This window comes from Frieseomelitta varia, unplaced genomic scaffold, assembly GCF_011392965.1.
Source record: "Frieseomelitta varia isolate USP_RPSP 00005682 unplaced genomic scaffold, Fvar_1.2 scaffold_217, whole genome shotgun sequence".
Lineage (NCBI taxonomy): Eukaryota > Metazoa > Arthropoda > Insecta > Hymenoptera > Apidae > Frieseomelitta > Frieseomelitta varia.
In genome coordinates this window covers 458,193-485,897 of record NW_025109939.1, presented here as the reverse complement: position 1 = coordinate 485,897, position 27,705 = coordinate 458,193, and the positions used below count along the sequence as shown (strand labels likewise).

At 28.3% G+C, this 27,705-nt stretch overlaps 4 protein-coding genes across 6 annotated transcripts; 1 reads left to right on the top strand and 3 right to left on the bottom strand.

The window, feature by feature from the left end:
* Positions 1-48: 48 nt before the first annotated feature.
* On the bottom strand, positions 49-8,508 carry LOC122527393 (glycogen debranching enzyme). Its single transcript, XM_043651551.1, has 25 exons — positions 8,198-8,508; positions 7,384-7,626; positions 6,444-6,567; positions 6,183-6,372; positions 5,763-6,105; positions 5,458-5,676; positions 5,137-5,372; positions 4,841-5,053; positions 4,584-4,778; positions 4,385-4,514; positions 4,186-4,309; positions 3,787-4,052; positions 3,569-3,727; positions 3,290-3,498; positions 3,011-3,214; positions 2,697-2,929; positions 2,530-2,619; positions 2,248-2,425; positions 1,810-2,166; positions 1,579-1,726; positions 1,134-1,497; positions 855-1,063; positions 575-760; positions 258-494; positions 49-168 (listed from the first exon to the last, which is right to left on the bottom strand). Exons 2-25 carry the CDS (start codon positions 7,501-7,503, stop codon positions 103-105), a joined length of 4,800 nt encoding a protein of 1,599 aa, XP_043507486.1. The 5' UTR covers positions 7,504-7,626; positions 8,198-8,508; the 3' UTR covers positions 49-102.
* A 572-nt stretch (positions 8,509-9,080) lies between these two features.
* On the top strand, positions 9,081-17,982 carry LOC122527392 (proteasome adapter and scaffold protein ECM29). The gene is made up of 28 exons (XM_043651550.1): positions 9,081-9,238; positions 9,865-10,112; positions 10,190-10,308; positions 10,390-10,539; positions 10,610-10,888; positions 10,983-11,178; positions 11,241-11,335; positions 11,418-11,610; positions 11,703-11,848; positions 11,923-12,229; positions 12,303-12,486; positions 12,577-12,933; positions 13,008-13,183; positions 13,259-13,360; positions 13,426-13,632; positions 13,702-13,816; positions 13,895-14,078; positions 14,163-14,451; positions 14,944-15,177; positions 15,260-15,604; positions 15,676-15,832; positions 15,928-16,083; positions 16,171-16,302; positions 16,368-16,677; positions 16,833-17,016; positions 17,081-17,210; positions 17,307-17,516; positions 17,602-17,982. The coding sequence occupies exons 1-28, from the start codon at positions 9,214-9,216 to the stop codon at positions 17,799-17,801; spliced, it is 5,430 nt and encodes a 1,809-aa protein (XP_043507485.1). The 5' UTR covers positions 9,081-9,213; the 3' UTR covers positions 17,802-17,982.
* Positions 17,983-18,450: 468 nt separating this feature from the next.
* Positions 18,451-20,710, bottom strand: LOC122527391 (pumilio homolog 3). 2 transcript variants are annotated; one of them, XM_043651547.1, is made up of 2 exons: positions 20,626-20,710; positions 18,451-20,343 (listed from the first exon to the last, which is right to left on the bottom strand). In XM_043651547.1, exon 2 carries the CDS (start codon positions 20,330-20,332, stop codon positions 18,470-18,472), a length of 1,863 nt encoding a protein of 620 aa, XP_043507482.1. In that variant the 5' UTR covers positions 20,333-20,343; positions 20,626-20,710; the 3' UTR covers positions 18,451-18,469. The 2 variants fall into 2 exon arrangements, with proteins under 2 accessions (XP_043507482.1, XP_043507483.1); XM_043651548.1 differs by having other exon boundaries at positions 20,651-20,696.
* Positions 20,711-21,307: 597 nt separating this feature from the next.
* On the bottom strand, positions 21,308-27,618 carry LOC122527410 (protein transport protein Sec24C). 2 transcript variants are annotated; one of them, XM_043651579.1, is made up of 18 exons: positions 27,475-27,618; positions 26,660-26,920; positions 26,469-26,590; positions 26,296-26,392; positions 25,251-26,221; positions 25,044-25,166; positions 24,787-24,966; positions 24,514-24,709; positions 24,330-24,445; positions 23,828-24,238; positions 23,621-23,747; positions 23,391-23,551; positions 23,149-23,328; positions 22,812-23,070; positions 22,521-22,736; positions 22,260-22,451; positions 21,992-22,185; positions 21,308-21,903 (listed from the first exon to the last, which is right to left on the bottom strand). In XM_043651579.1, exons 2-18 carry the CDS (start codon positions 26,910-26,912, stop codon positions 21,760-21,762), a joined length of 3,942 nt encoding a protein of 1,313 aa, XP_043507514.1. In that variant the 5' UTR covers positions 26,913-26,920; positions 27,475-27,618; the 3' UTR covers positions 21,308-21,759. The 2 variants fall into 2 exon arrangements, with proteins under 2 accessions (XP_043507514.1, XP_043507515.1); XM_043651580.1 differs by having other exon boundaries at positions 22,521-22,715; positions 22,869-23,070.
* Positions 27,619-27,705: the final 87 nt, after the last annotated feature.

The following is a 27,705-nucleotide window of genomic DNA, read 5'->3' as shown; positions in this document are numbered from 1 at the left end:
GTGCCATTTATCATTGTGATCTTTATTTCTAATGCTACGTTCTTTTTCTAGTCGCAAATGTTCTAAGTGTAATTGGCGGTGGTGAACACACGCAAAATTATATCAATTCGTTCTTTCATTCTCCTCAGATCGTAATTCCCGTTTAATTTTATCCAAGTCGTAAAGAACCTGAAATGAAATATATAATAGCAATCAATTAGATCATCAGTATTATACTTTTAAATAACATATATACGATTAATAACATATATACAAACTTCTAATATAGAAGCAGCACTCCAAGCTTGTGTTCTGCAACTATCTTTGCAATATTCTCCGTCTTTGTTGGTAAGTTCAGGAAGACCTCTCCAGTGATTTGTAGATACTTCTATGAAATGTCGAGAAATGATAGATTCAGTTGATTCGACCGTGCGACGTAATTCTTCCTTTCCTCCAACTAATGGAGCGAAATATAGTCGAGCGCGAAGGAAATAACCAATGGGCCAAACCCATTCCTATTTGATGCCATGAAATTATGTTAGTTTTGCACTAGAGTATTTTATATTAAATTAATGTACTAAGAAGTATTGCTTACAGGCCCCTGATGATAATTCCAACCATGTGCTAATTTAGTATCTCCACTATCATTAGAATTATCGTAATATCCATTATATGCCCAATCAGCAGGATCTAATGTTTTCATTCCAAGTGGTCCTAATAAAATTTCTTCTGTCTTTTTTAATGCTGTCCACGCATGTTCCGGATTAAATAACTCTGGAGCCTTTTAAAATAATGGTATTTTAATATTATTTTATTTTAATTTCAATTCATGCGCATACATTTCAAAAATAAATAAATTATAAAAATATACTTACGACAACCATTGCGATTGGGAAATTAGGTCGTAATTGATAATCAGCCCATGCTTGTGTTGCTCCATGACTATCTTTGAAAATTCCACGGCGGTGAATAAGCTCTGGTTTTAATTCTCCTTCTGATGATACTTCGTTGACGTAAAAATATTTTTCAAAATTCAATGAAATTTTATCTGCCCATTGTTTATAGCTCCATGTTATAACAGAGCCTACAATAAACATTGTAACGAACAAAGATTGGAAATAAATAGAAAAATGTAAATGAAATTTATTTCTTACCATCACGATTTTTTCTTTGCACACTGCCATAAGGAAAAAGATTTTGCTTATATAATTCAGCCAAAAAGCTGAGAATACTCTTGCTTAGTCCCACTATCTCTACAGCTGAACCATCCCTTGGAGTAGCTGGTTTTCCTTTGTTACCAGCTTTTTCAGAAGAACCCATTTTATCCATCCAAGTGCCACAATTTGCGTCATTTCCACCAAATATGAATCCTGTTTCTGGGTGTACTCCAATTTGGTTATTAAAACCACGATCTGTCATATGTTCATCAATTTGTTTTCCAGCATTTCTTTCTCTAAAACAAAGTCCTTGGAAATGTACCATAAGAGTTTCTTGAATAACATCGTGCAACGGCTGATCCTGGAATTTTTTTTGTAATATATACCATATGTAAATATGTTAATATATGTAATTTATTAACAAAGAATATTTTTCACGTACTACTTGTCCTGCAGGTAATGCGGGAGAATCATCAGTTGGAAATAGTCTCGAAACTTTGTCTGTTAAAATTTTTAAACCATTTGGTATTTCTTGTATGTAACATTGAATTGTATACAACCACCACCACAAAGCATCTCGACAGTTATATCTAAAATACATAATTATTCAAAACGTACAACAATAATTAGAAATTTGCATTTATACAATAATAATTAGAAATTCATTTTTTACCTAGCATTTTTTCCTTTATCAAGTAAATTTGGTATAAGACCATGTCGCAAAGTTCCAGCATAACCGAGAATAATAAATCGTGCTTCTGCATGTCTTCCTGTTAATATTAATAATCCTCTTAAAGCAATGAACGTATCTCTTCCCCAATTTCTCATATATCCTGTGGTAAAATGTGGTAAACCAGCAGACAACGTCATACATATTTGTTCACTTTCGCCATTATATTGTTTAATCTTTGGTTTAGGAGGATCTACATTTGGAGACAAATCCGGTAATGGAGCTGATTTTACTATACCTCCCATTTGAATTGAAACCAGAGATAGAATTTTTACGAAAGTGGAACCATCTTTCACAAAACTAATGAGTTATAATGAATTAGTAAATGTTTATAACAAAAAAAAAAATAAAAACTTTTAAAGATTTTTAAATATTAAGTACCTTGACATTAGATTATAGCATTGTTCAAGAAGTATCATATAAACGTTTACGATTATAACATCGAAATAACTAGGAACGAGATAGCGTGGTATTAATTTAAATGGTTCAGTAACTTCTTCAAGCCATTCTCCAAGAGTTTTAGTTCCATCATCTTCTTTTAGTCGTTGCCAAGTATAATCTGTGTATTTGTTTAAAGATGTTAAGATTCATTAATTATAGAATGAAATATAATCATGTTAATATTAAAATGGATTGGTTTCAATATTTCTTTCTAGTACATACCTATTAGCCAATTACCCTGTCTGAGATTAATGCACATTGGATGACCCAAATCATTGTTAGGACGAATATCCGCCAACAACGAAATTATACCTGAAAAAAATGCAATGTATATTACTTAAATAAATATAAAACTATAATATATGAAGTATATCAAATTATTAAGTTACCTTGTAATCCTGCATAAACAAGCGGCCCATATCCAGGAATGTCATATACACCAAATCTATTTGAAGTTTCATCACGTTCTTCTTGATCGCATCGATATAAAACCTTATTTAAATCTACTAAATCCATACGAGAGGCAATAACACGTATGTCAGAACTTTTCTGCGATGTTATTATTGAAATAATATTATGAAGTTTTGCAAGAGCAGGTTTTGTATTAGCATGAAGGGATACACTGAAATTGAACATATTAATATGTATATATAATATAAAGTTTATATGAAAAAATTATATAAAAAACGTAATTAAATATTACCGAATAGCAACAATAGAACCAGGCTGAAAGTTTACAAAATTAAGCTGAGTTATTTTAGGGTCGCCAGAATCAACTTTTTCAAAGATTTCTGAATCACAAATTTGTATATGTTCTTTAAGGTTTACAACATATTCTGAGAGACCATTTATGTAATTTTCATCTTGTACATATTTTTCAGGATAGTGGAAGCGTGATGTACCGTTCCTAAAAACAATATTTCAATAAAACATCAATAAGGACTATGAAAAATTATAATTATTGATTTTTCGTATTTATTACTTAGTTTCTATATGAGATAAAGATGCCTCAAAAATAATTTCTTCTATTACACCTTCCACTCGCAATGGTTTCACATGTCTTCTCAAATCATTTGCATTAGGATCGGGATGTTTGAATGCTGTAAAAGCAACTAAAATTACACTATCGTGAGTTGTTGGAGAATGTCTTGTTACAGCTACTATATCACTGTCCATTTGGTCAACAAATACCTATAATTTTAATAAATATTTAAAAATTTGTACAAAGGTAACACCTCTACTACGCATTATGAAAATATACTTGGGAAAACTTCTCTTGCCCGAGAGTATAATGCAAATCATTTAATGCTTTCTTCGCCGCTATTATACCAGTTTTTAAACCTACAAATTTAATTCCATCCACCAACGATTCATCATCTGTCCAGGATGAATATTGTCTTGTTTCATCTACAACATGTATCTGTAAGGATTGGCTAAGATTAGTAAATCAATTTTATTTATTTTTTCCTTATTACTTACATGATGAGGAACTAATTCATCGTATCCATGATTGCTGCCGCTAGCACATGCAGCCATTGATACAAGAGCAGCACTTGGAAGTAAATCGAACACGCTACGCTTTTCTACAGGACTAGGATTATCATGAGTTAAATCTAGGAACAATGCATGTGCTATGCTCGGTACTAAAGGCCGTTTACGTGGTTGCAAAAATGCACCGACTGGTTCGCCTCCATATCGGTATACTAATCGACCTTCTTCATGACTATCCCATGCAGACATAGCTTCTAATTTGAGAAAAAGAGAAAGATTTAACAGGATTTAATAATAATTTATAATTAATTGTAAGTATATTATATATTTCATATAGTTAAATAGATATTTTTATAAAATATCATCACTTAAAATAAATCTGCATACCTCGAATCAAAGATGTGATACCAAGTCGATTGACAAATATGTTATCTTTTTGATCGGAATTTGTAAATAATTCGGCAACAACGTACAAATCTGGACGGACTCGACGTGCAACATCAAGCATGTACTAGAAAGATTAAAAATTCATTATAATACGAATAATATAAATTTTCATTTCTTAATACTTTAACAATATATACACCTCTGCAACTGGAATAGGGGTTGAATGACAATTGTCTAAGCGAATACCATCAAAAATTTTAGCCGTTTGTTCAACATAAGTAGTAATATGCTGCCATAAAAAAGGACAATCTTCTGGTTTATTTCCATACCTGTAGAAAACATATGTTATTGATTGCAACTACATGTACTATAATATATTTTAAAAGCAGTTGCATTACCTTAATTTTACACTATCACCCCAAGCAATCAGTTCTCTTCTGATGTAAACATTAGAATCAGGATCAGCAAAATTTTTTAGAGGATCTCCATTCATTACCCATCCGTTATGAGCCATAAGGTAGCAGCTTGTGTCTGAATACATTGTAGCTTCTCTTTCAGTTAATGTTTGAGATGCTCCGTAATCAGTAAAATACCTGAAGGTAATTTATGCATAAATAATATCAAAATATAATAATTTTTTACGATAGTTATGTACCTAGGAACAAGTGGATTTCTTTCACTTATTTCTTTAAGTTTAGGTCCATCAGCTTGTACTCTAAAATATCGTATACCGGCAATGGAATTCTCAACTGCAGCATTCAGATGATTTTGTACTTCGTTAATGATTACATTATTAAGTTCCTGTAATTTTTTTCTTAAGTCTTCAGCACAACGTTTTAAACGAGTATCTTCGTCAAAACAATCGGCTCTTAAATAAAAATATAATAAGTATTAACTATGTAAATCAAATCTTATTAAAGTAAAACTTTAATATTCTGATATATAATTTACCTATATATATTATATTTCTGCAAAGCAAGTTGCATATTTATAGTTGCTTTCAATCTATGAAATTTCGGATCTTTTATTATTTTGATATCGTCCGATATTGGTTCAATGTTATCTTGAGGCATTTGATTTCGTGCCAAATTCAAAAATTCAGCAATGGTTTCATTAATATCCAATACATACAATTCATGTATTTTTACAAGCGGTAAAAAATATGTATGTAATGCATGACGAATTGACTAAAAATGGAGAAGTAATAAATATACATATGTATATAATATACTGCACTTGTTATTGAATAGTAATATAATGAATTTATCTTACATTTAAGTGTTCTTCAGTTTCAACTATTGGAGGAATACCTTTAAACTCCCATTCTCCAGCTGCGACTTGTACTGTCAATTCAAACAATGCAGCATCCAAAATATATGCAGGACGTAAATGAGGACTATTCAAACAATTGTATGTACATTCTGGATGAGATATCAAAAAAGAACTTTCATTTGCTGTATGATTCAAAACAATATCGCATATGATTAGCATCTGAAACATATAACATTTAGGAAGATATTATAGAATATTATAATAAATTAAATTACATATAAAATTTTATATATATATACACTTACATTCCATTCATTGCGTATTTTATTTATCAGTCCTTCAACATCATCATATGTTATTAATTTATCACCATCATTAAAAGAAGGATTTAATTTTAATTGGTCACTAAGACTATATGATGATTTAGAAAATCCTAATTCTTGAATTGGAGTAAAATGAATCACATTATATCCAGAGTTTTTAGCCACTAATAATTTATCTTCCCAGGTAGAAAATGGTCCTAAACATTTTGCAAGAACAGTTTGACATTGAATACAATCCAATGGTAAATCATCACCATGTTCTCCTATTTTAAGTTCTGGATCCACCAATAGGTACCCAGAAGCAATAGGTTTCATACATTCAGAACTGAAAAAGTTGATATATTTAAAATTATGGACATATCTTTTTATAACAATAACTTTTTTATGTTTAATAAAACTTACTTAGGATCTATAAGATAATAGTGAAATGAACCAGCCAGAAATAAACATATATTAGCTGTCTCATTAACCCATTCTAATGGATAATATGTATGTCTATCAAATTTTTTATTTTCTCCTAAAGGATAATTTATGAAAAGATCAAGTGTCTTCCCAAGAAGAGAAGCACCTAAACGAAATTCTACTCTCCATCCTGTTAAGAATTGTTTTAACTTAGAGATTGCTCAAACTAAAAAAATAATAAACAACACAGAATTTACATACCTTTTTTTAATTTATATAATATACCATCAAGATGTTCTCCATTATTTAGAGTTAAAACTCTTATTTGTTCACATTCGTGACTTTCAGTTATTGACACGTGTTCTGTCATATTCCCTACCACTGCCTAAACACACAAATACTTATTTTGTAATACAATATCAATTTTTTGTATTATTCTTTAATTATTCATGATATGCACAACTCTTAGTTTTTACATTAATACATTTTTTTAAAATAGTTATAAACATTTTCTGTACTTCTGAAAAAAGAAATTAAATAATAAAAAGTATATTTAAAATAAATATTTATGAACATTTAGCTACCAAAGAAAATATAAGTATTGAATTAATAAAATGTCTATAGTACTTTTAAGAGGAAAATCTTAGGATAGTAGTACTTACACGTGAAGTGTGGTACATGAATAAATACTAAGCCCACAATTCCCTTAATATAAGTTATCAGCACAAAGCAGTTAGCAAGCGTGCAAAAAGTATGATATTAGATTACAAAGTTATGCTGCATGAACATGCATAAAGCCCAGAGACATTCTCATTCTACATGCTTGGATTACCTCTTTGTAATAATATAAACAGGGTAGACTTTGTACCATATAACATCAATTGTCTATATCACTATTTTCTATTTATTTACTATTACTACTTTTCTGATAAATTTAACACAGACATTATTATTCCAAATAGTTTAGCATTATTTTAACACTAAAATATTAGCCTGAAATATAAATCATTTTATATATCATGTTTAACACTGTACATAAGATACCTCCTTTGATTAGACTGTTACATAGGTATATTAGATTATATTATAAATGTTACAAAGACATTACAATGGTATATTATCAATTGCAATCAAATTTAGTAATGATATCCTTATCATTTTAAAGATAAAAATGACATATTATCATCATATCTAGACTTACATAACAAAGGCATTTTAAATAGCTGCATTTGCAAAGATGTTGAAGAATGGTCCTAAGTTTCCTTATTAATATCCTTGTTGCATCACAAAAAAAATTGCCTATTGCAAGTATAAAACCCATTCTCAAAATAGATCATATAGCTGAAATTGTTATTAAAGACCTTTCTCAACTAGCTCTGTATTATCACAGCATTAATGTTATGTATTGTTGCTTTTATTTAAACAAATATCACATTTGTATTACCTATAACAAATATAAAAAAAAAACCTTAAGTATAAAAGCTGTTATTAATACTGCTTTTAATACAATCAAAATTATAATCAATTTTTACATTAAATATAAGTGAAAATAATTATCTAATTATATTAATTACAAAATTATTGTTTTATATATTAAAATAAGATTATATAATTAAAAACCTATTTTATTTGATTATTCAGAAATACATAATACATATATGGTTCAAGATACATGTAAAGTAAATACATATTTTTTTACAATATTAAAAAATTATAACAGAGATTGAAATTGAATCATTAATTACTTCAATTAAGTTTCTTATAAAAGTTACAAATGATGTACAAACATATTAAGAACTATGACAGAACTATGTCCATTAGAATTTAAACGTATACGTATCTATATATATATATATATAAAACTCGTTACATGTATACAATGGGTTAATTAAGACAAATAAAATCACAATTAATAGCTTTCTCTGTACAATTAGAACATGCAATAGAAAATTGTACAAACTCTTAAAAAACACATTACCATTTTCTTTTAAAATTTTCATGTTTTCTTTCCATACCTGATTGTTCTGCGTATTAAAAACTAAAATATTATACTTTCATTTAAAAATAGCAAGGAAATCAAATGTATACGAAACAATATAACACAGACTGATAAAACGCAAAACAGATTTAAACGAATTTCTTTATGAAAGTAATTTAATGTAATTTACTATATAACATGTTAATATTTATTAAGAATAATATGCTACGTTCGAATTTGACCTCTATTTTATAAAGACAACTATGAAGGTCACGAAATGAGAACATGGTTTAAGTTAAAGGGACGAAAGAAGCAGACGACAGGTTGTAGAAATTCGAAACGTTGATTGGGTAATCATTCACGACAACTTCATATTGAAATTTTAAATATTTTTCTTTTAGAAAAGAAAATATTAATATTGTTGTACGTGAATTTATTATTATAAATTTACCTGATTTCATATATTTAATAAAAATTTATCTGTAAGACTAATTTTATGTATTATGTGATTTCTAAATTGAAATTTGGAATATTTTTTATTTATGCACAAATGAAAAATATTCCAAATTAGAATTGTGATTGCATTTCAAATCGTAGATTGCATTGCATATCATAGAATTTCGATAGAGATATTTGAAGAAATAAGAAGAAATATTAAAAGATAATACATTATACATACATATATCCTTTTCTTTTTTTTTGTTAAATAGGTTAAGATAGCTATATGGACAGTGATAGATAATTATACATTGTTTAAGAAAAAGGTTTCTAAAAATATTTTTATTATTAATGTATGAACTATTTTTCAATAGTTCTAATAAACTTCTTTTCCAATAAATTATTCGAATTTTGTTCTCAATATTACAAAAAATATACAAAAAATGGGAATTTTAGAGACATGCACCATAGAGATGTGCAACCGAAAAGAAACACATTATTTAAATGTATAAATTTTTAAATAAAATAATATTTTTGTAATAAGATTAATTACAGACCGGTAATATTTCTTGTCACTGACAGTCATTCGCTTTCTCTTTTGCACATTATTTCAAAATGGCAGCCCCTACGGATGAGCTGAGTAAGTAATTTGGAAAAAAAATCAATTTATTTTATATGATGATAGTTTATTTTGACGATGACACAAATAATATTGTTAATTATACCGTTTTTCATTTAATAAAAATATTATTTCTAATGATAACAATATTTTTAAATGCATCATGACTTGTAAAACGAGTTAATTATTATGCCGTTTTGTAGAATTGTAGAAAATAATTATATTATGCATATTTCAATTTACATTTAAATTTATCTGAAGAGACAATTTTTTAAATTTTTCTGTCTGTTTTTTGCTTCATTTTTCGTATATATTCGCATCTTAATTGAATGATTGATGTTAAATAATGTACATAGAATTATTTTCCTCTTATCAGCTAAATTTCTATGTTAACATTCACACAATTACTTCTTTTATCATAAAGTCTCAAGCATTGCAGATTGTTTTTGGATGATTTAAAATTTATAAGATGATTATTTTATAATAAAATATTGTATTTCTTAAACATATAACGAATAATTATTTTTAGTTTTATTTTGAGTAAACGATATTTAATGTTATGAAAAATACTATACAACTGATTTATTCGGTATAATTTCATATTTACAAATTAATTGTTATATGTGTAATTTATTTTTTCATGGAAGTTTTGCTTGAGCGAGTATTTTTCCGTTTGGGATCTGCAGATACTGATGAACAATTACAAGCATCAGTATGTAAATTCTTGCCACCAGTTTTATTGAAACTTTCTAGTGCTCAAGAAGGTGTCAGAAAGAAAGTAATGGAGTTATTAATTCATATAAATAAAAGAATAAAGAGTAGACCGCAAGTTCAATTGCCAATTGAAACGCTTTTACTGCAATATCAAGATCCAGCTGCCAGCTCGTTTGTAATTGTATGTTGTCAGTGCAAATAATCAATTTAAGATATTTCTGATAGGACAAGAATTTATTTATTTTTATTTGTTTACAGAATTTTACAATTATATATATAAAATTAGGATATCCTAGAATGAAAGTGCAAAAACAAGCTGAGTTAATTCCAAGTGTATTAAATGCTATTGAAGGAAAACCTCTATCACATCAAGACAGGTTTGTAAATACCTAATTTACAATGATGAAAATTATTATTAATAAACATAATTTATAATAATAAATTCTGAAATATTTCAGTCTATTACTTATAATTATGCCAGCATTGGGGCATGTTAATATTCCTGCTGATCCAGACAAACGAACATCTTTCCTTGGTTTGCAAGACAAGCCATATGTATCAAAACAGTTACTTAATTTTATGCTTGATGTCTTATTGTTACCTTATGGGTAAGATTATTCATCAAAGAATCTATATTTTGCTAGTCTTATGATTATAATGTATGATTTATTATTTTAGATCTGTAGGACAAATACAAAATCAACAGTCAGATCAGGTTATTGATTGGTCGAGATTTCGTGTACCTCTAGGATTAAGTGAATATGCATTTAAACGAGTGATTGGTGAAAATCCACCAACAGCAGAGCAACTTGAACAAACAAAATTAGGAATTGTAAAATTCTTAGCTGGAGGATTTTTTCCTGATTCAGATATTCTTATACATTTGATAGTAGCTGCTGCAGATACTAGATTTAGTGTTGCTAATCTAGCAGATTTGGAATTGAAAAAAATTGTTAAGTATGTTCAAAAAATATTTTTTAATGTTTTATAAATATTGTATTAGCTATAATATTGTAATATGCTAAATACGAAATTGTTTTAAAATATTCAGCACATTAGATTGGTCTTCGATGCATTTGGCAGCGCCACTTTATACATTATTTTTGGGTACTGATACTTTAGGTATTCAAAAAGAAGTTAAGCCAGAAATGAAAAGATTGCCTGCAGGAATACGAATTCGTCTAAAATTATTACATTATCTTTGCCGTGTTACTAAAGCCGGTTTTATTATACCACCATGTATTCAGGTATGTTTCATTATTTTATACTATAATTTATACTATTTAATATAATTATAATTAATATACAGGTAGTTTTTCATTCCTTGCAAGAAGGTGATGGAAAAACTACAAATGCAAAGTTAAAGTCAATGGCTTTGCAATTTACATCTAATATTGTGCAACAGTGAGTATGATGTGTTATTCATTTGAATTTTAAACATATGAATTTCAATATGTTTATGACATATATATCGATATGTTTTAAGGTGTAGCCTTGCACCATTATCTCGTATAGCAGGAATTATTTTAAATGGTATGATAAAATTAATTTTTGAGGGTGAAGATATTCACCATAAAATGATGGCATATACTGTTATTGGACAATTAGGACAAAGAATTCCATCAGTAATAGATAAAAACTCAAACTTGTTATGTCATTTATTTGATACACTTGTATCGGTATGTAATTAGCATTAAAATATGTAGAAATTCCAGATATATGTTACATTACTAGAATGTTTCTTTTTTGAGTTGAACTTTTCCTGTTTAAGACCGATGGTGATTTACGAAGAACAGTAAGAGATACGCTGATTTCAATAACATCTGCATTTGTACTTAATAAAGATGATGAAGTTAACATATCTTTGATGAATGGATTATTATCTACGTATATTGAATCACCGAAATCTAATGTTAGGTATGGATAAAATATTGATTAAGCAATATGTATAGCTAAGAATAATATTTATGTTATTTATGTTTTGAGAACAGATTTGTGGCAATGCACTATGCTGCTAATGTATTTCCTCCTGACGATATACCTTCTCGTTACCTTTTATTATTGGCGTCTGGAGATGATAAATATGAAATAAAAACAGAAGCTATAAAAGTTTTATATAGCACTACGCACAAGAATGAACATGATGAGCAAAAATGTAATCAAGTTTCTTTACCAGATTTTCAAAAACTAGTTACTTATATTTATTCAAAGATGCAAGCAAGGATGTCAACTGGTGGTAATGAAAAAATGAATATAGAAAATAAAGTACTTCCTTACAGTATCACTGTATTTATAGAGGTAATTAATTCAGTTGAGAATTGATTTGTTGCAAATAGGAATTTTCAGAGAAAAGATTGTTTTCTTTTTACAGATAATTACTTACCTCCGTATGTGTTTAGCAAGAAGTGCTAATAGTCCTAAATACAGTGGATCATTACTGCCTTGTGAATATACGCCATTAATTACATATTATTTAAAAAATTTATGTAAAGATGAACTAGAGACATTAAATCATTACCTTGATATGATTTTAATTTTTAGTCATGCTTCTGCAGGTAAAATTGCATGTAATATTGTTTAGAAACTTAAAAATATATCAAGAATTACATTAAAATATCTAATATGTAAATAATTATATAATGCAGATCAAACTTCATTACAAGCTTTATTGGAAGTGATTGGTTCTGTTCCACAATTTGCAACAAGAATTTATGAAAATGAGTTATCATGGCTTCGTACTTTGCTTATATCTACAAAGTTGGATGTAAGACAACTGGTTGCTAAAATTTATGGTATAATAACTACTCAACTTCCTAATAGTGAATTTGAAGCTCAAGTTTCTGAAATTATGAGCATCATGGATAAAAATTCTTTAGAAGCCCAACATGGATCATTGTTAACTTTAACATTTATGATGGAAAGAAGACTAATTTTTAAAAGAAATGACATGAACAATGATCTTTTTAACTGGGATCTTTACATTAATGTTGTAAAAATGATATGTATGTATATATTTAGATATATATAAATTAATATTAATTTATCTTTTAATTTTATTTCAAAAATATTACTGTAGGCAATTTTCTTCGGAATAATACGGTTTTATTAATGGACGCTGCAATTCAAAGTATTGGTATTTTGGGGAAAACATGTGGGTTACCATTACCTGATGAAGGGGAAGGAGAAACAAATAAAAAAGCAATTGTAGAAATATTATTTTCAACATTAAATAATGTAAAATTAAACACTAAGGTTTGTCGTTGTTTAATAATTATTAAATTTATTGAGTTTATATTGAATATGATATGAATTTAATTATATTTCTAGATTAAAGAAAAAGCTGCACTTTCGTTAGGTTATTTGTGTGTAGGAGAGAATTTTCCTCATACATCATACATAGTGAATAAAATAATTGCAACTGTCAAGGAGGTAAATCTAAAATTATAATTGTAGACTTTAAAAGTACACTTCAAATTTACTTTTATATTCATTAGACAAAAGACATCGAGATCCACTTGATTATGGGAGAAGCATTGGTTTGTTGTGTTCAAGGTGAAGCATCTCCAGAAAAACGAGATGCCTGGACAACATTACCAACTGAACATAAAATACCTTATAGTAATACTAGTACAGAATTATTAATACAAACATTGAATGAATTACTTCGGATGTATAAAGATCCGCATCCTAATTTGAGACAGGTATTTATTTGATATTATATTTAAAATTACAGTTCCTTCATTTTTTTTATTACATATATTTGTTATAAGGCCGTCTGTGTGTGGTTATTAGCACTTCTAAAATATAATATCGAAAGGGAGTGTATTAAAGAAAAATTTTCGTCATTGCATCATGCATTTATGGATTTTCTTTCAGATGATAGTGGTAAGTTATACAATATATTTCTTACTTAGAAAAAAAAGAATAGAAATAAATTATTAAAGTGTATTACTTCAATTACAGATATAGTGCAAGATATGGCAGCAAAAGGACTCAGTCTGATACATATTAATAGTAGCCAGCAACAAAAGGAACTTCTAGTTTCTAGCATATTACATCAATTTACACAAGGACGTAAAAGTGTACCACAAGTTACATCAGATACAAAATTATTTGAAGAAGGTCAATTAGGAAAATCTCCAACAAAGTAAAATAAGTTTATAAATTTAGATATATTATTATATTTTCAATTAAATTTAGTTTAATTTCATAAATAATATTTCATTTATAGTGGTAATTTATCGACGTACAGAGAAATTTGTTCTTTGGCTACAGAATTACAAAAACCTGATTTAGTATATTACTTCATGCATCTAGCAAATCATAATGCAGTATGGACATCTAAAAAAGGTGCTGCATTTGGATTTGCAGCAATTGCTAAAGTTGCAAATGACGAGTTAAATAAATACTTACCCAATATAATTCCACGCTTATATAGATATCAATTTGATCCTACTCCTAAGATTCAGCATAGCATGTCTAGTATTTGGCGTGCCATCGTTCCATCAACAACTAAAGCTGTACGTAAAAATATTTTACTTAAAATTAGAAATGTGCATGTACCCAAAATTACAAATATTTTTCTCAAAATTGGATCTCGAAAATTTGTATATTTGTATAATTATATAAACGAAAAATTTTTTAGATCTTCACCTGTTTTAATCTGATTACTTCTTTCAATCCAATAGGTGTCTATAATTTCGAATATATCTTATACATACACTCCTATATTGTTATTTATTCTACAATTGTCATTTAAAATTTTGGAGCACTTCGAATTACAAACGTTTCTTTTTAATTTTTTAACATTTAAATGAATTACTGCAGTAGAATTATCTGCAATATAAAAGTATATTGCAGTAATGTATAATAAGGAACAGGAGGTCTGTAAATTATAAAAATATGATAAAAATGGAAAAAGGGCATATTTCGAAAAATGTCCATAATTTGAAAAGCTTCTCAATTTTAACAGATACATCTTTTTCAAATAATTCCTCAATTACATTTAATAGGTTGAACAATATCATAAAGAAATTCTGAATGATATAACTGAAAATTTAACAAATCATGAATGGAGAGTACGAATTAGTTGTTGCAATGCACTTGCAGATTTACTAAGAATAAATGTTCGTTTAAATTTGGCAAAATGTGCTCCAGAATTGTTGAAAAAATTATTTCGAGTAATGGATGATATTCACGAAGGTACTCGATTAGCTGCTATAAGTACGACTAAAGCATTAAGTAGGGTAAGTTTTATATTGAAGTTATTTGTTTATCCTATGCATGAAACATATATTATTTATTTCTTATATTAACTTATTAATACAGGTTTGTGTCCGATATTGTGATTCTTCCTATGGTAAAGAAGGAGAAGAAGTTTTACAAGCAATTTTGCCTGTATTATTAAATATCGGAATCGTTAACGTTGTAAGCAACGTAAGAACAATATCTTTGCAAACAGTATCTCAATTAGTTTTAAGAGCAGGTATTTTGCTTAAGCCATCTTTAGTTACACTAATTCCTGCTCTCTTAAGTGCAATTGGCGAATCAGAAAATCCAAATTTATCATATTTGAGTAATGTCTGTGGAACAATGTCAGAAGCACGAGATGCCATTGATACTATTAGAGCTGGCGCTGCCAAGGAGCATTATGCTACTGAAACAATGACGAAAGTGAGTGATTTAATATACCAAGATAACTTTAATACTACACTTTAAATTATTAATATTTTCTTTTAATGTAGTGCATACAATACATTGATGCAGAGATTTTGAAGGAATTAATGCCAAAAGTGATAGAATTAATAAAATCTAGTATCGGTTTTGGAACAAAAATTACATGTTTGCATTTTATCGTCCTTTTGAGTACTCACTTCAAACAGGAATTACAACCTTATAGTGGTTAGTAAAGAAAAAAAAGAAAGATATCTCAACTTCTGACTTTTCAGTATAAGAAATGATGTCTAAAAAATTATTACAATTTAATATCTATGTAGGTAAAGTTTTAAATGCACTAATGAACGGGTTATTGGATCGTAATTCTATTGTTAGAAAACATAATGCAGTCGCTATTGGACACATAGTTGGATCAGCGAAGGAATCAAGTCTTGAAAAGTTATTTAAAACACTTAACACATGGTACATGGAACAAGGTGTGCATTATGTAATAATTTTAAAGATTATAAAACTTATAGAACTCACAGAGGAAAGATAAAATTTTATTAAATTCTTAATTTTAGATGATTCAACCAAATTAGCAATTGGACAAACATTCCAAGCTATAAATAATTATAATCAGGAGGTATTAAAGAATTATTCGAATATCGTTATACCTCTTACTTTCTTTGCAATGCATGCACAAAAAACACAAGGTTCGTACTTAATTTTGAAATTAAATTTGTAAATATCATGGTATTTATTTACAGTATTTTCATAGAAAATGAAAGTATGATCGATTTGTGGACCGAACTATGGAATGAAATAACTCCAGGGACAGAAGCAGGGATCAAACAAAATATAGAACCAATAACAAATATTTTACGCGTTTCATTAGAATCATCATCATGGAATACGAAAGCGCAAGCAGCTAATGCAGTTCATACGTTAGCACAAAAATTAGGTAGCGACATTGATACAGTTGTCAGAAATACTTTGTTAAAGGTGTTAACAGATGGACTACGCGGGAGAACTTGGGATGGGAAAGATCGTTTGTTAAATGCTCTCGCTACGCTGGCATGTAATAGCAAGTATGCATGTAAAAATATTAATACTTTTTTTATTAAACATATTCAAATTATGTTTTTTTATTAAATGTATTCAATTTGTTGTTTGCTTTTAAAAATTTTATAATTAATTTTTAGTATTTAATAGAACAGTTATCTAATCTTTAATAATCTAATAGGACAGCTTTCAAAGAAAATAATGACTTATCTACGGATCTAATACAAATATTACATAGGGAAAGTAAGAAAGAAGCTTTAGAATATCGCCGACAAGCTTTACGTGCTTTTGGAACAATCCTGCATGAACTGGATATTGATAAATTTAAAGAAGTATATGAAATTGTTCAAGAAATTTTATCAATGGTATGTACTATCAATAAAAATAATAAATACGGTTAATTTTTACATTTTAAGTATTATCATGTAGCTATCAAAAAAAGATGAAGATGAATCTTTAGCGTCTGAAGAAAGAATAAAAAGAGATGAAATCATAAAATTATATGAAACCATTTATGAAATACTTGGAAAAGCTTGGCCATCATCTAAAGATACTCAAGGTGAGTTATTAACATTATTGTATTTGAAAATCATTAAATATAAAAATATGAATTATTAATTAATTTTTTCACACTATTTAATCTCCTTTGAATTAGACAAATATTGTATAGAATTTATAACTCATTACGATATGATGTTTCCTATTCAACCTACAACAATACAAATATCAATGTTATCAGCGCTTAATTTATTTGTGGATAAACTCGCCTTACTTACAATAAATATTTCGGAATTGTCAGTTGAAGAAAGAGGAACGTTAAATTTGATTTGTGACACGTTTAATAAAATATTAAAACATAGTATAGGTAAATATATTGTATGTCTATAATTGTAATTATATTTTATATATAATTACATGAACAATAATTAATATGAACTTTATATTTTTAGGTATTTCATACACTAGAATAAGGAAAGAAGCCTTAAATATAGCTCTATCTCTTGGCAAAAAGTTACGATTTACTAAAAATGATGAACAATTTGATAAAATGATTTTAATAATTCAAGAAATATTACCAGAGTTATTGAAAGATACTGAGCCAGAAATTCGAACTAGAATCATCGATATTAAAGAAATGCTGAAAATATGAAAACAATAATTAATTTTAGTACTTTTTAATCAATGTTGCTGCATATGCCTAAATAGTAACTTCATCTTCAGACACTTCGAAACAATGATAATGAAAATATATAATGTCTGCTAATACATGTTTATTTAATAACACTTATTACAAATATACAATTGCATAGTAATACATAATTTAATCAATACTTTTTATTACTTCTAATCTTTCATATTTGTTGTAAGGAACAAAAAAAGTATGTTTGTCTGTAATGTATATTTACAAATATTTGTATCATTAATAATACTAAGAAGTCTTTTTTGTTCAATAATTTTCTAAATTGATAAGATTTGTGTTGACTTTTGCATATGTATAGATAAGTATAAAATAATCACAAATACTACTTATATATTACATTTTAATTCATATTATTTACATGTTATCAATTATTTATATATGTTAACAAATTTGAAAGATAAAAAAAGAAATAATTCCTAAAATTTAACTTTATAGAATTTTTAGAGAAAGAATTATAAGTATTTATGTTATAAATAAAATGGAGTAACTAAATATTATTAATTAGTTACAATATATTCTTACCTAACATTTAATGAAACATGATTTAGAGTTTATAATTTTTATTTTCATAATTCAATACAATTTTTGTTACTTATTTATTTAAGTAAATAATTTGTCTATTTTAATTTTTTTAACAAAATTTTGGCACCCGGATTTGATTTTAACTTCAAAATATTTTTCATTGGTTTCAATTTAGAAACTATAGTATTTACAATAGATAGAGTTTCATTTTCTAATAATAATACTAATAGAAAGCATCCTCTATTACATTCTATCCATTCCTCTATAATATTTGTTTCTAAATGATCAATTAATATTTTTCCAAATGTATTTTTATTCTTCTCTTGTAACTCTTTGTCATTCTGTATAAGTTTTTTTAACATCATATGTAAACCGGTATGTTCAATCGGTTTATATTCTTTATCTCCTTCTTTAATTTTTGATTTTGAGTTTGTGATAAACATAACAATAGCTTCAAAAGCTTTTTCTAATTTTTCTCCAGTACCTATTTTCAATATTGCCAACGTTACCATTGCAATAGAACCGTTGGTCATCCAAATTGGGGTGTTTGTAATTACAGATTGAAGAAGTGAATCAGATATTGAATCTAAAAGTTCTTTTTCTCTTACTTGACTTGACTTTTTGCTTGTTGCATTGTTGTCTCCTTGCTCCAAATATTTTACTATGCTGGGAGCAAAGTAATGAGAATTTCTTCTAGCTATTAAGTACAATATTACATGTTTTCCATAATCATTTAATGCTATATCTGTTAGATCATCTTGTATTTCTGGGAATATAATTTTTTTTATTAAAACAGTATCGTCCACTGAATCAAATAATGCTAATAATATCAAATATCCATGTTCAGACATTGAAATATTTTTTATATTTTCTTTAAGAGATTTTATAATGATTTTTCTATCCTTGTTCGTACCATGCCATATACATAATACAGCAACTTTTGAACCAAATTTTGTTTGACACAGTTCTACTAGTGAACTCTTCAACATAGTTATTATTTCTGTTCTATCTTCAACAGAACAATTATTTAAGAATTCTAAAAGAACAGAGTGTACAAGAATGGAATTTAAAAATTTCTTATTTAATATCCTCATTAAATTTCCTTTTACTGCAGATAATGTTGCTGCTTTCATATCTTTTGCAGTTATATATACATCAGATAAAGTCTTAATTTGTTTATCTTTAGCCTGTTTATACATGTCACCATAAAATTCTTGTTTGAAATATCTTTTCTCTACTTCTGTAGCCCATGTTGAATACATGAGTTCCAATAATGGTGCAGACACAGAATGACTCATGAATTTTACTACATTACCATAACAAGAAGAAATAATTTCCTGCCTAATGTCTTGAGATCCATATTTTAATAATGTTTTTATGCAATTCTTTGCATATTTTGATTCAATCATAGATAAAAGTGAAGGTTTTAATTCTACAAAAATAACTTGCCGAATTTCTGCATCACAATACTTAAGGATCCACTGAACAATACGGGACATATCATGAGTGAATACTATTCTATTGTAATTAGTCATTAATAAATCATGTGCCTTTAAAATTAGCTTTTTACGTTCTAGTTTTGAACAGTCAGACCTACGTAATTTCTCACCAAGCTGCTTTGCTGCAATTGATAAATCATAAATATTACTGAAACGTTTTGCTAAACGTTTTTTTTTAAGCTCTTTTTTCTCTTTCCTAAATTCTAGCCAATTTGGTTTTTCCATAGAGTTGTTGCTTACTATCTTTAATTTTTTCTTCATATTGTTAATATTATGATTTTCTTTGTCATTTTTAGTCAAAATTTTTGCATATTTTTCCTTTGTTGTTCCTTTTATTTCAAATTTATTATCTTTATTTTCTTTTATATTATTGTTATTTTCTATTTTATTTTTCTTTGATGACTTTTCTTGATTTGTTGAGGCAGACTCGTTATCAGATTTCAATTTTCGTTTTGCCATTTTGTAAATTTCTGAAACCAAATAGAAAATATAAAATTAAATAAAAATGAACATAAATAATCGTTTATTTATTATATGTAGCGTTTATATAATACATATTTTAATATTTTAACTAGTTAAAATTTGTTACTGAAACATAATTTATACATAACCTATAAAGAATATAAGAATATTCTATTTATAAATAATCTATTTATAAATAATGATAATTATTTTGTAATTCAGTATTGTGTAATATTGTGTTTAAAATTATATAAATCTATCACAAAAAATTAAATTAAAAATATAAATACAATTTTTTTGCTCCAACATTGACACCTTAGCTGCAACACGTGTCACGGGTATGCATACTACTTAAATGGATTTATATGTATGTAAAAATAAATACAAAAGATGAATGATAAGAGGTAAATTTGAATAATTTTAAAATATATCAAAAAGTTTTTTAATATTTATAGAATGTAATGATATATGAACAAAAATATATTCATTATAATCGTATGATGATATATCGTATTAAACGCATTAAAATCCAAAGACACTAAAAATATAATCAATTATAATACCAATTGCAATAGAATTCTATACTTTGTTTATGATTATAAATTTATTTTTTATTCAAATCATTTAAATTGTTATATTATCGAATGTAAATCGATAATATTACATTTGACAGTGTGAGGATCAAGTGACCACCAAAACGTAGAACACAAAATGCATTAAATATCAGGTCTATTTTATCTTTAGTCAATGATTAAACTAAATGCATTAATAATGCACATATTTATTAGTCATAACTCACAACAGCGCTATATTTAGAGTGAAAATTAAAATATAATAAAAAATGATATTACATAATTGTTTTACATGCATTCTCAAATATAAAATATCTTGTAATTATAAAATATAATATATTAAAATAATATTAACATATTCGTAGCTCTCAATGCGATACTATTCAATTAATACAAGATATTGTTTTAATATATAAATTTATAATGATTTAATACATTTTTATTATTTAATTTAACATAATAATAACATTAATGAGCTAGTTAAAATAAAATGTAATAATAATACAAGTTTACGTTTACAGTTCATGTATAAATCACTGTATGAGTGCACCCAAATGTTTCCATATGATGTTAACTACACCATTCTTTTCCGCGGAATGATTAGTTATTTTCTAAAGATTTCATTGCCTTTTTATAGGTACCATGTTAGAAATATATGTTAATTTTGCTTCACTTTTTTTTTTTAAATCATAGTGCGTATAAATGCACGCAAAACCTATGATCCCCATTGAGCCTTGAATGAATTTCATTTTAATAATTTAACTGATCCTGGACATAACATGACAACAGTCACAAACATGTAGCAAGCTAGGATTCCAACATAAGGTAACTGATTGCTCTTTAAGATTTATTTTATTGGCTAAGAAGTGTTCTTATTTCTTTGTGCATATGGCAAAGGAAATCAACGTAACTTGGACTTCCGTCGTTTTCTCTGTCTTCGATCAAGAAATGGCGCAATACCATTTCTAGTTTCTCGCGTTGCCTCACTATAGTTAACTGAAAATATTTAATAAAATATGAGCTTATAGGTACATGATGAGCGTATATTTATATTGGTATATTTTATAAATTCTAATTTACTTACCCTCATACAACGATGCCTTTCCATACGTACACGATTAATGATATCAGTAATTCGTTTATTTAATGGAGTATCTAATACTGGCAGTGCAGTACAGTCTGTGTCAACTTGAACTACTGATGGGACACCGAATACTGCCTGTACCCATTGTGGAGAAAGTGCCAGACCTAGCCACAGGAACATATGGATACTATTTTCTAAAAATATTAAGCAAAAATTAGCACAATTGTAAATTGGAAACTAATGAAAAGATTGATGAATAAAGTCATACCGAGTAAGTACGCGCCATCATCGGTGAATTTATCAATAGAGCAGCGTAACATTTGTGGTAACTCTGTATCTTGAGGATCAATATCGTGTAAAGGAAGTAATCTCGGATAGACAAAAACAACTGATATAGAAATTGGCATAGTTGCAACTGCTTGCATAACGTAAGATCTATCGTCAATGGTCATATCAGCACCTGAAGAATTGAATTTGTGATATTGATGATATTATGAAATGTAAGGAAATTAGAAACAAAATTATATACCTCCAGATAATGCATCACTTTTCAATAACGAATTAATGTAAAGTGGGAGCAATTTCATACATTCGGGCAATATTAATTGACCAGCATTTGATGGAGAAGCACAATGTTTCCGATATGCAGCCAATATATTTGCACATCTTGAAATTAAATTGTCTTTCACAGTTTTTGGAGTTGATTCAATTAGTTTAAACACACCTAAAATAAAAATCAAGTTTACCCAGGATTACCCACGTGGGGGTCTAGTGCCGGGATGTACCTGCACTAGACCCCCAGGTGGGTAATCCCGGGTTAATAAACTAACACTCAATATGTTTGGAATCTTTGTGGCATAATAATGATTTATTTTACTTTGTTTAGAGAAGTAATTTATAATAGCATCTAGGTCACAAGCCCGATATAATTCAGCCATTTGAGACGACGTTTTTAAACTAAGGTTAATAATACGTAATCTTCTGATTCCGCTGCAGGAAGTGTACAGCAAAGCTGCTTGAATATATACACCTTCATCATCTGTTAGTTTATCATCATGTTTCACTTCTATGGCAATAGCCTACAGCGCAAAAATGTAAATATTTATAATACTTAAAATGTGTAAAAAATATAAAATGAAGCTAGAATAAAACTTTACCTTATTACAATCTATACTAGCTAATTCCATATCTGTAGTATTTGACATAAAGAAGTGACCATAAAAATCAGTTGCGCGAACACCTGTAGACGTACGTACGCGCATAATAGCATCAAATGCAATTGGTCTACTAATGTTATTAATCACATCCGAAATTAAGCGGTCACCATCTATATCAGCCTAAAAAAATATATGTATATATCTGTTACTTGCACATATTAAATTAATATAACGATTATTACCTGAAAATAAGTATATTTATAAATCTCTCCGCCAGTTAATCTGGCAATTTGTCCTATTGTCGCAACGTCCACGTATGAATTATTGAAAACAAACAAATCTACAGAACATCCCACACTTACACAATCTTGACCTAGATTATTATAAACGTTATTTTGTGGCGCTGAAAAGAAACGTTTTGGTTTATTTAATTAGTCATAATATTAATGTTGAATTAATAAAATCGATTTACCCAATACAGTTTTTTCTTTTTCTGTTCCAAGAATTTTACGGTCGTCACGATTTTTCAATTTACCAGGTGCTTCAGCAATGGGCAAAGAAGAATGGAAAACCATTAATTTTCCAGCGCAATCTGAAGCCTGAAAATTTTTCATTAAAGTTATAGTTAGTTAATATATTTCATAATTGTTTTACTTTGTACCATATATTGTAAAAATACCTTTAATGCTTCTAATCCAGCTTGAATGGCTGGTGCAAGAATTGTTTCAGTTTCGCGCGTATCTGCAAACAGTGCTGGTATTTGGGTCATTAAACCGTCAATAACAGACTCGCTCTCTTCAACATTGCATAAAAATCCATCAAGAAGTGGCATAAAAACATCTTGTACGTCTCCCACAACCATCATTTGTGGTTGAGCAAGGCAAGAATTAATATTGTAAAAATGCACCGTATTATTGTACGTTATAAATCCTACATTCATATTCGTTTTCGATTGACCAGCATCAACAGGTAAATGCCGCAAGATTGACTTCATTTGCATACATAGTAAATTAACTAAACCAGATTTGACTGTGTTGTATGATACATCGATCACGAACACAATGGCTGGTGGTTTTGGAAAAGTATTGTTCTAAAATGAATATTTCAACGTTAAGATAATCGAAAAAATGTTATAAAATATATAAAATTTTATATAAAAATGTTTTTAAGCTATATCTTACTCTGCAGTAATCTTTAGTAGCAATATATTCATATGTTCCTAACATTAATTCTGGTCTTTCATAACGGTCCATACGTTGACCAGTATGATCTAGATGTTGGAAATACTCCGCTGGAACTAAATTGAAAACAAGAAAGAACTAATAATTGTTTCAAATAAAAAATATTAAGAAAATAAATTTGTACCCTCAGTTGTTGCTTTACAAAACATGCACTGGAATCTTCTGCCTGCATCAATAAATTGCATAAATGGGCTCATATATGCTTTACATCTCACACAACGCACTGGACCAATTTCACCCATATCTACAATAGGTGGTTCGTATTCTCCTTTCGCTATACGAGACATTGGACTTACTATTAGACCAAATGGAACATTCGTCTGGAAAAAAAATTATTATTATGAAAATTGTACATAATTATGTTGACAATTTGATCTGTAAAGATTATTCAATATACTTGTTTTATAATATCCGCTGTGGTAGGAATAGTGTACATGGTAGATCTGATATATCTAGGAGATGCATTTCCTTGATCTTGCGTTATGAATTTGGTAGTTACTAATGGAGGAACCAATCCTTTTTGATTGGTTATAAATACACCACCTCTTACACGCTGATCATCTTGAATTACTTGGATCTATAAAAATATGTTTGAAGTCATTCTAAAAAACCAAATTATAAGAAATTTTAATAGTTTTACATATAATTTCTTACTGGGCTTGGCATCTGTTCAGGATCCAAACGTCTAGCTTGTTGTGATTGCATACCAGGCTGATATCCACTTGTTACACCAGGTGGAACAGTTGGATATGAACCTCTTTGAATATTATACATATCCTAATATGAAGGAAGAGATTTTTAATTATAATTTCTGGTAACTCAATTATTATTACTTTCGAAATATTTTAGAAATAAGCGTACGTTATTATAGCCTTGATATCCTGTATGTTGATAGTTTGGCATTGCACTGGATGGATTACGACTAATTGCTAATGGATTTCCCATATGTTGTCCTGGCACTGGTGGTCCAGACGTGTATGGTCTTTGACCAGTTTGTAGTAAATTTGTGCCAGGATTTATCATTTGTCCTACTGATTGAGAAGGTAATGGAGGTGGCATTTGCGAATTAGTTACAGTCTGTTGTCCTAATAATGGCGGCCTGTTAAAGCTCTGTTGATTTGTTAATAAAGGTGGAGCACCACTCTGTTGACCTGCTACTGAAGATGGATGTATGTTTTGTTGATTCATTAGTAGAGGTCCAGATAAATTAGAAGTGGATATATTTTGCGGTTCTAGAAAAGAATGACTGGATTTTTGTCCTTGTAATGCAGAATAATGTCCTGGGGGTAAAGGTGGTGTAGAAAGAAGAGGACCAGATAAAGTTTGTTGAGTTTGAAATAGCGGATTTGATAAATTCTGTTTTGACGGTCCTATTAAATTTTGTTGTCCATGTCCTTGCATAATCATACTATTATACGTTTGTTGATTTGATAATGGAGGCCCTGATAAATTTGTTTGACCCGGCATTACTGGGTTAGAGAGATTTTGTTGTTCAGGTAACGATGAATTTGATACATTTTGTTGTCCCTGTAATGGTGGTGCTGTAGACCTTTGTCCCATTGGTGGCTTGGAAAAATTCGATTGTTCAGATGTATCAGTAACATTCATTTGTTGATGTTGACTTGAAGACAATCCTGCATTGAATGCTTGTTCAGATGACAAAGTTTGCCCAGCGTGATAATGGCTGGAAGTGGTTCCTGTAGAATGTCCTGAGAATGGAAGACCAATAAGCTGTGGGGTTGAAGTTTTTAAAGTGGCCTTTTGTTCTTGTAGATTCTGTCCAAGAATAGCTGATCCAGATTTTCCACCAGGATCAGTCTGCCCAGCAGGACCTGTTAAAATAAAGTTATTAACTTAATTAACATATTAATTTTAATAGATTTTAATTGAATTATTTTTCTGTTACCACTTCCTGGTGATGTTTCTGATGTATTATTAAAGCCATTTATATTTGATATTGTTGGACTGCTCTTTCCAGGTAGAGGTGGTGGAGGAAAATTTTGCTGTAATATATAATATAAATTGATGTATTAAACACTCTATAAGTATGCTTATGTTATTTATAAATTATATAGTTACCACAGATGGCGGTCTTTGTTGATCTCCCAAAGACATATTTGACATTTGATTAACTATATTATTTTGACTTGTTGGAGGTTGTATATGTGGATTATTTGTAGATAATTCATACTGAGTATTTCCTAAAAAAGGACATTTTGTTATAGAGATAAACATAATTTATGAAGAGGTATAAAAATAAATCACATTACCTTGTGTTTGTATATTATTCATGTAATACGGTGCTTGAGCCTGATGTAAATTAGTAAGGGAAGGACCTTGCATTGTTTTCTGAGTAGTATATAATTGGGAATTCATTGGTGGTCTTTTTAACATATTTGGTGGAACATTAGAATTTACTTCTCCATATGGAGATGAAGTTGGAGGACCAGGAAAGTAACTAGACTGTTGTTGTGAGTGTTCTTGCTGTTGTGATTGTTGTTGCTGTATATATTGTGGATTCATTTTTTATCCTAAAAAGAAACAAATTATCTTAATGGAATTTAGTATCTTTCTTTATACTATTTCAATTACATACTTAAAAAAAAAAATATAATCGCAAAGATATTAAAAATTGAATTAAATTATTTTTTAATATTAAATTTTTGGTATCGCTACTACATGAAAAAAATTAAATTTATTAAAAATAATAAGCATATTTATGTTCATGAAATATATAACTCAAGTGCATAGACTAATTTGCATAATGTTATAGGTGACACGTGCTTTAGCGCAATTATGAATTCGTAAATTGGAGATAGAAGTTCAAAATATGCTACATATTGACAGACGTAAGATAACCTATACAAAATTAAATGCACAATTATTATATACTTTATTGAATGTTGATTTTAAACAAAATTTATACATTAATTAGTTAATCAGTTTCGTCTTACGTGATAAATTACTGATAAATATTACTTCAGAATAGTAAAATAGAATAAGCCATTTTGCATACAGTAATGCTTATAAACGTGCTACTCGAACAAGTAATTTGCCAAATGTCTACGAAATATAAATTACTCACGTTGTGTCATTAAACGTATTTGAACCATAACAAAAGTTAATATTTCCACAAATGTTTACACTAAATGAAGAAAATATATTTCGCTGCAATAGTGACTGCTGCCGATGCCACGTAAGGTGGCATTGCGCATGCGCTTAATGCACGCTGACGGGACACGTCATAATAAAAAATTAGAACATTATTAAAGGGACATTTAAATAAAAATGCGAATGTATTTTCTTCCACTTTCTA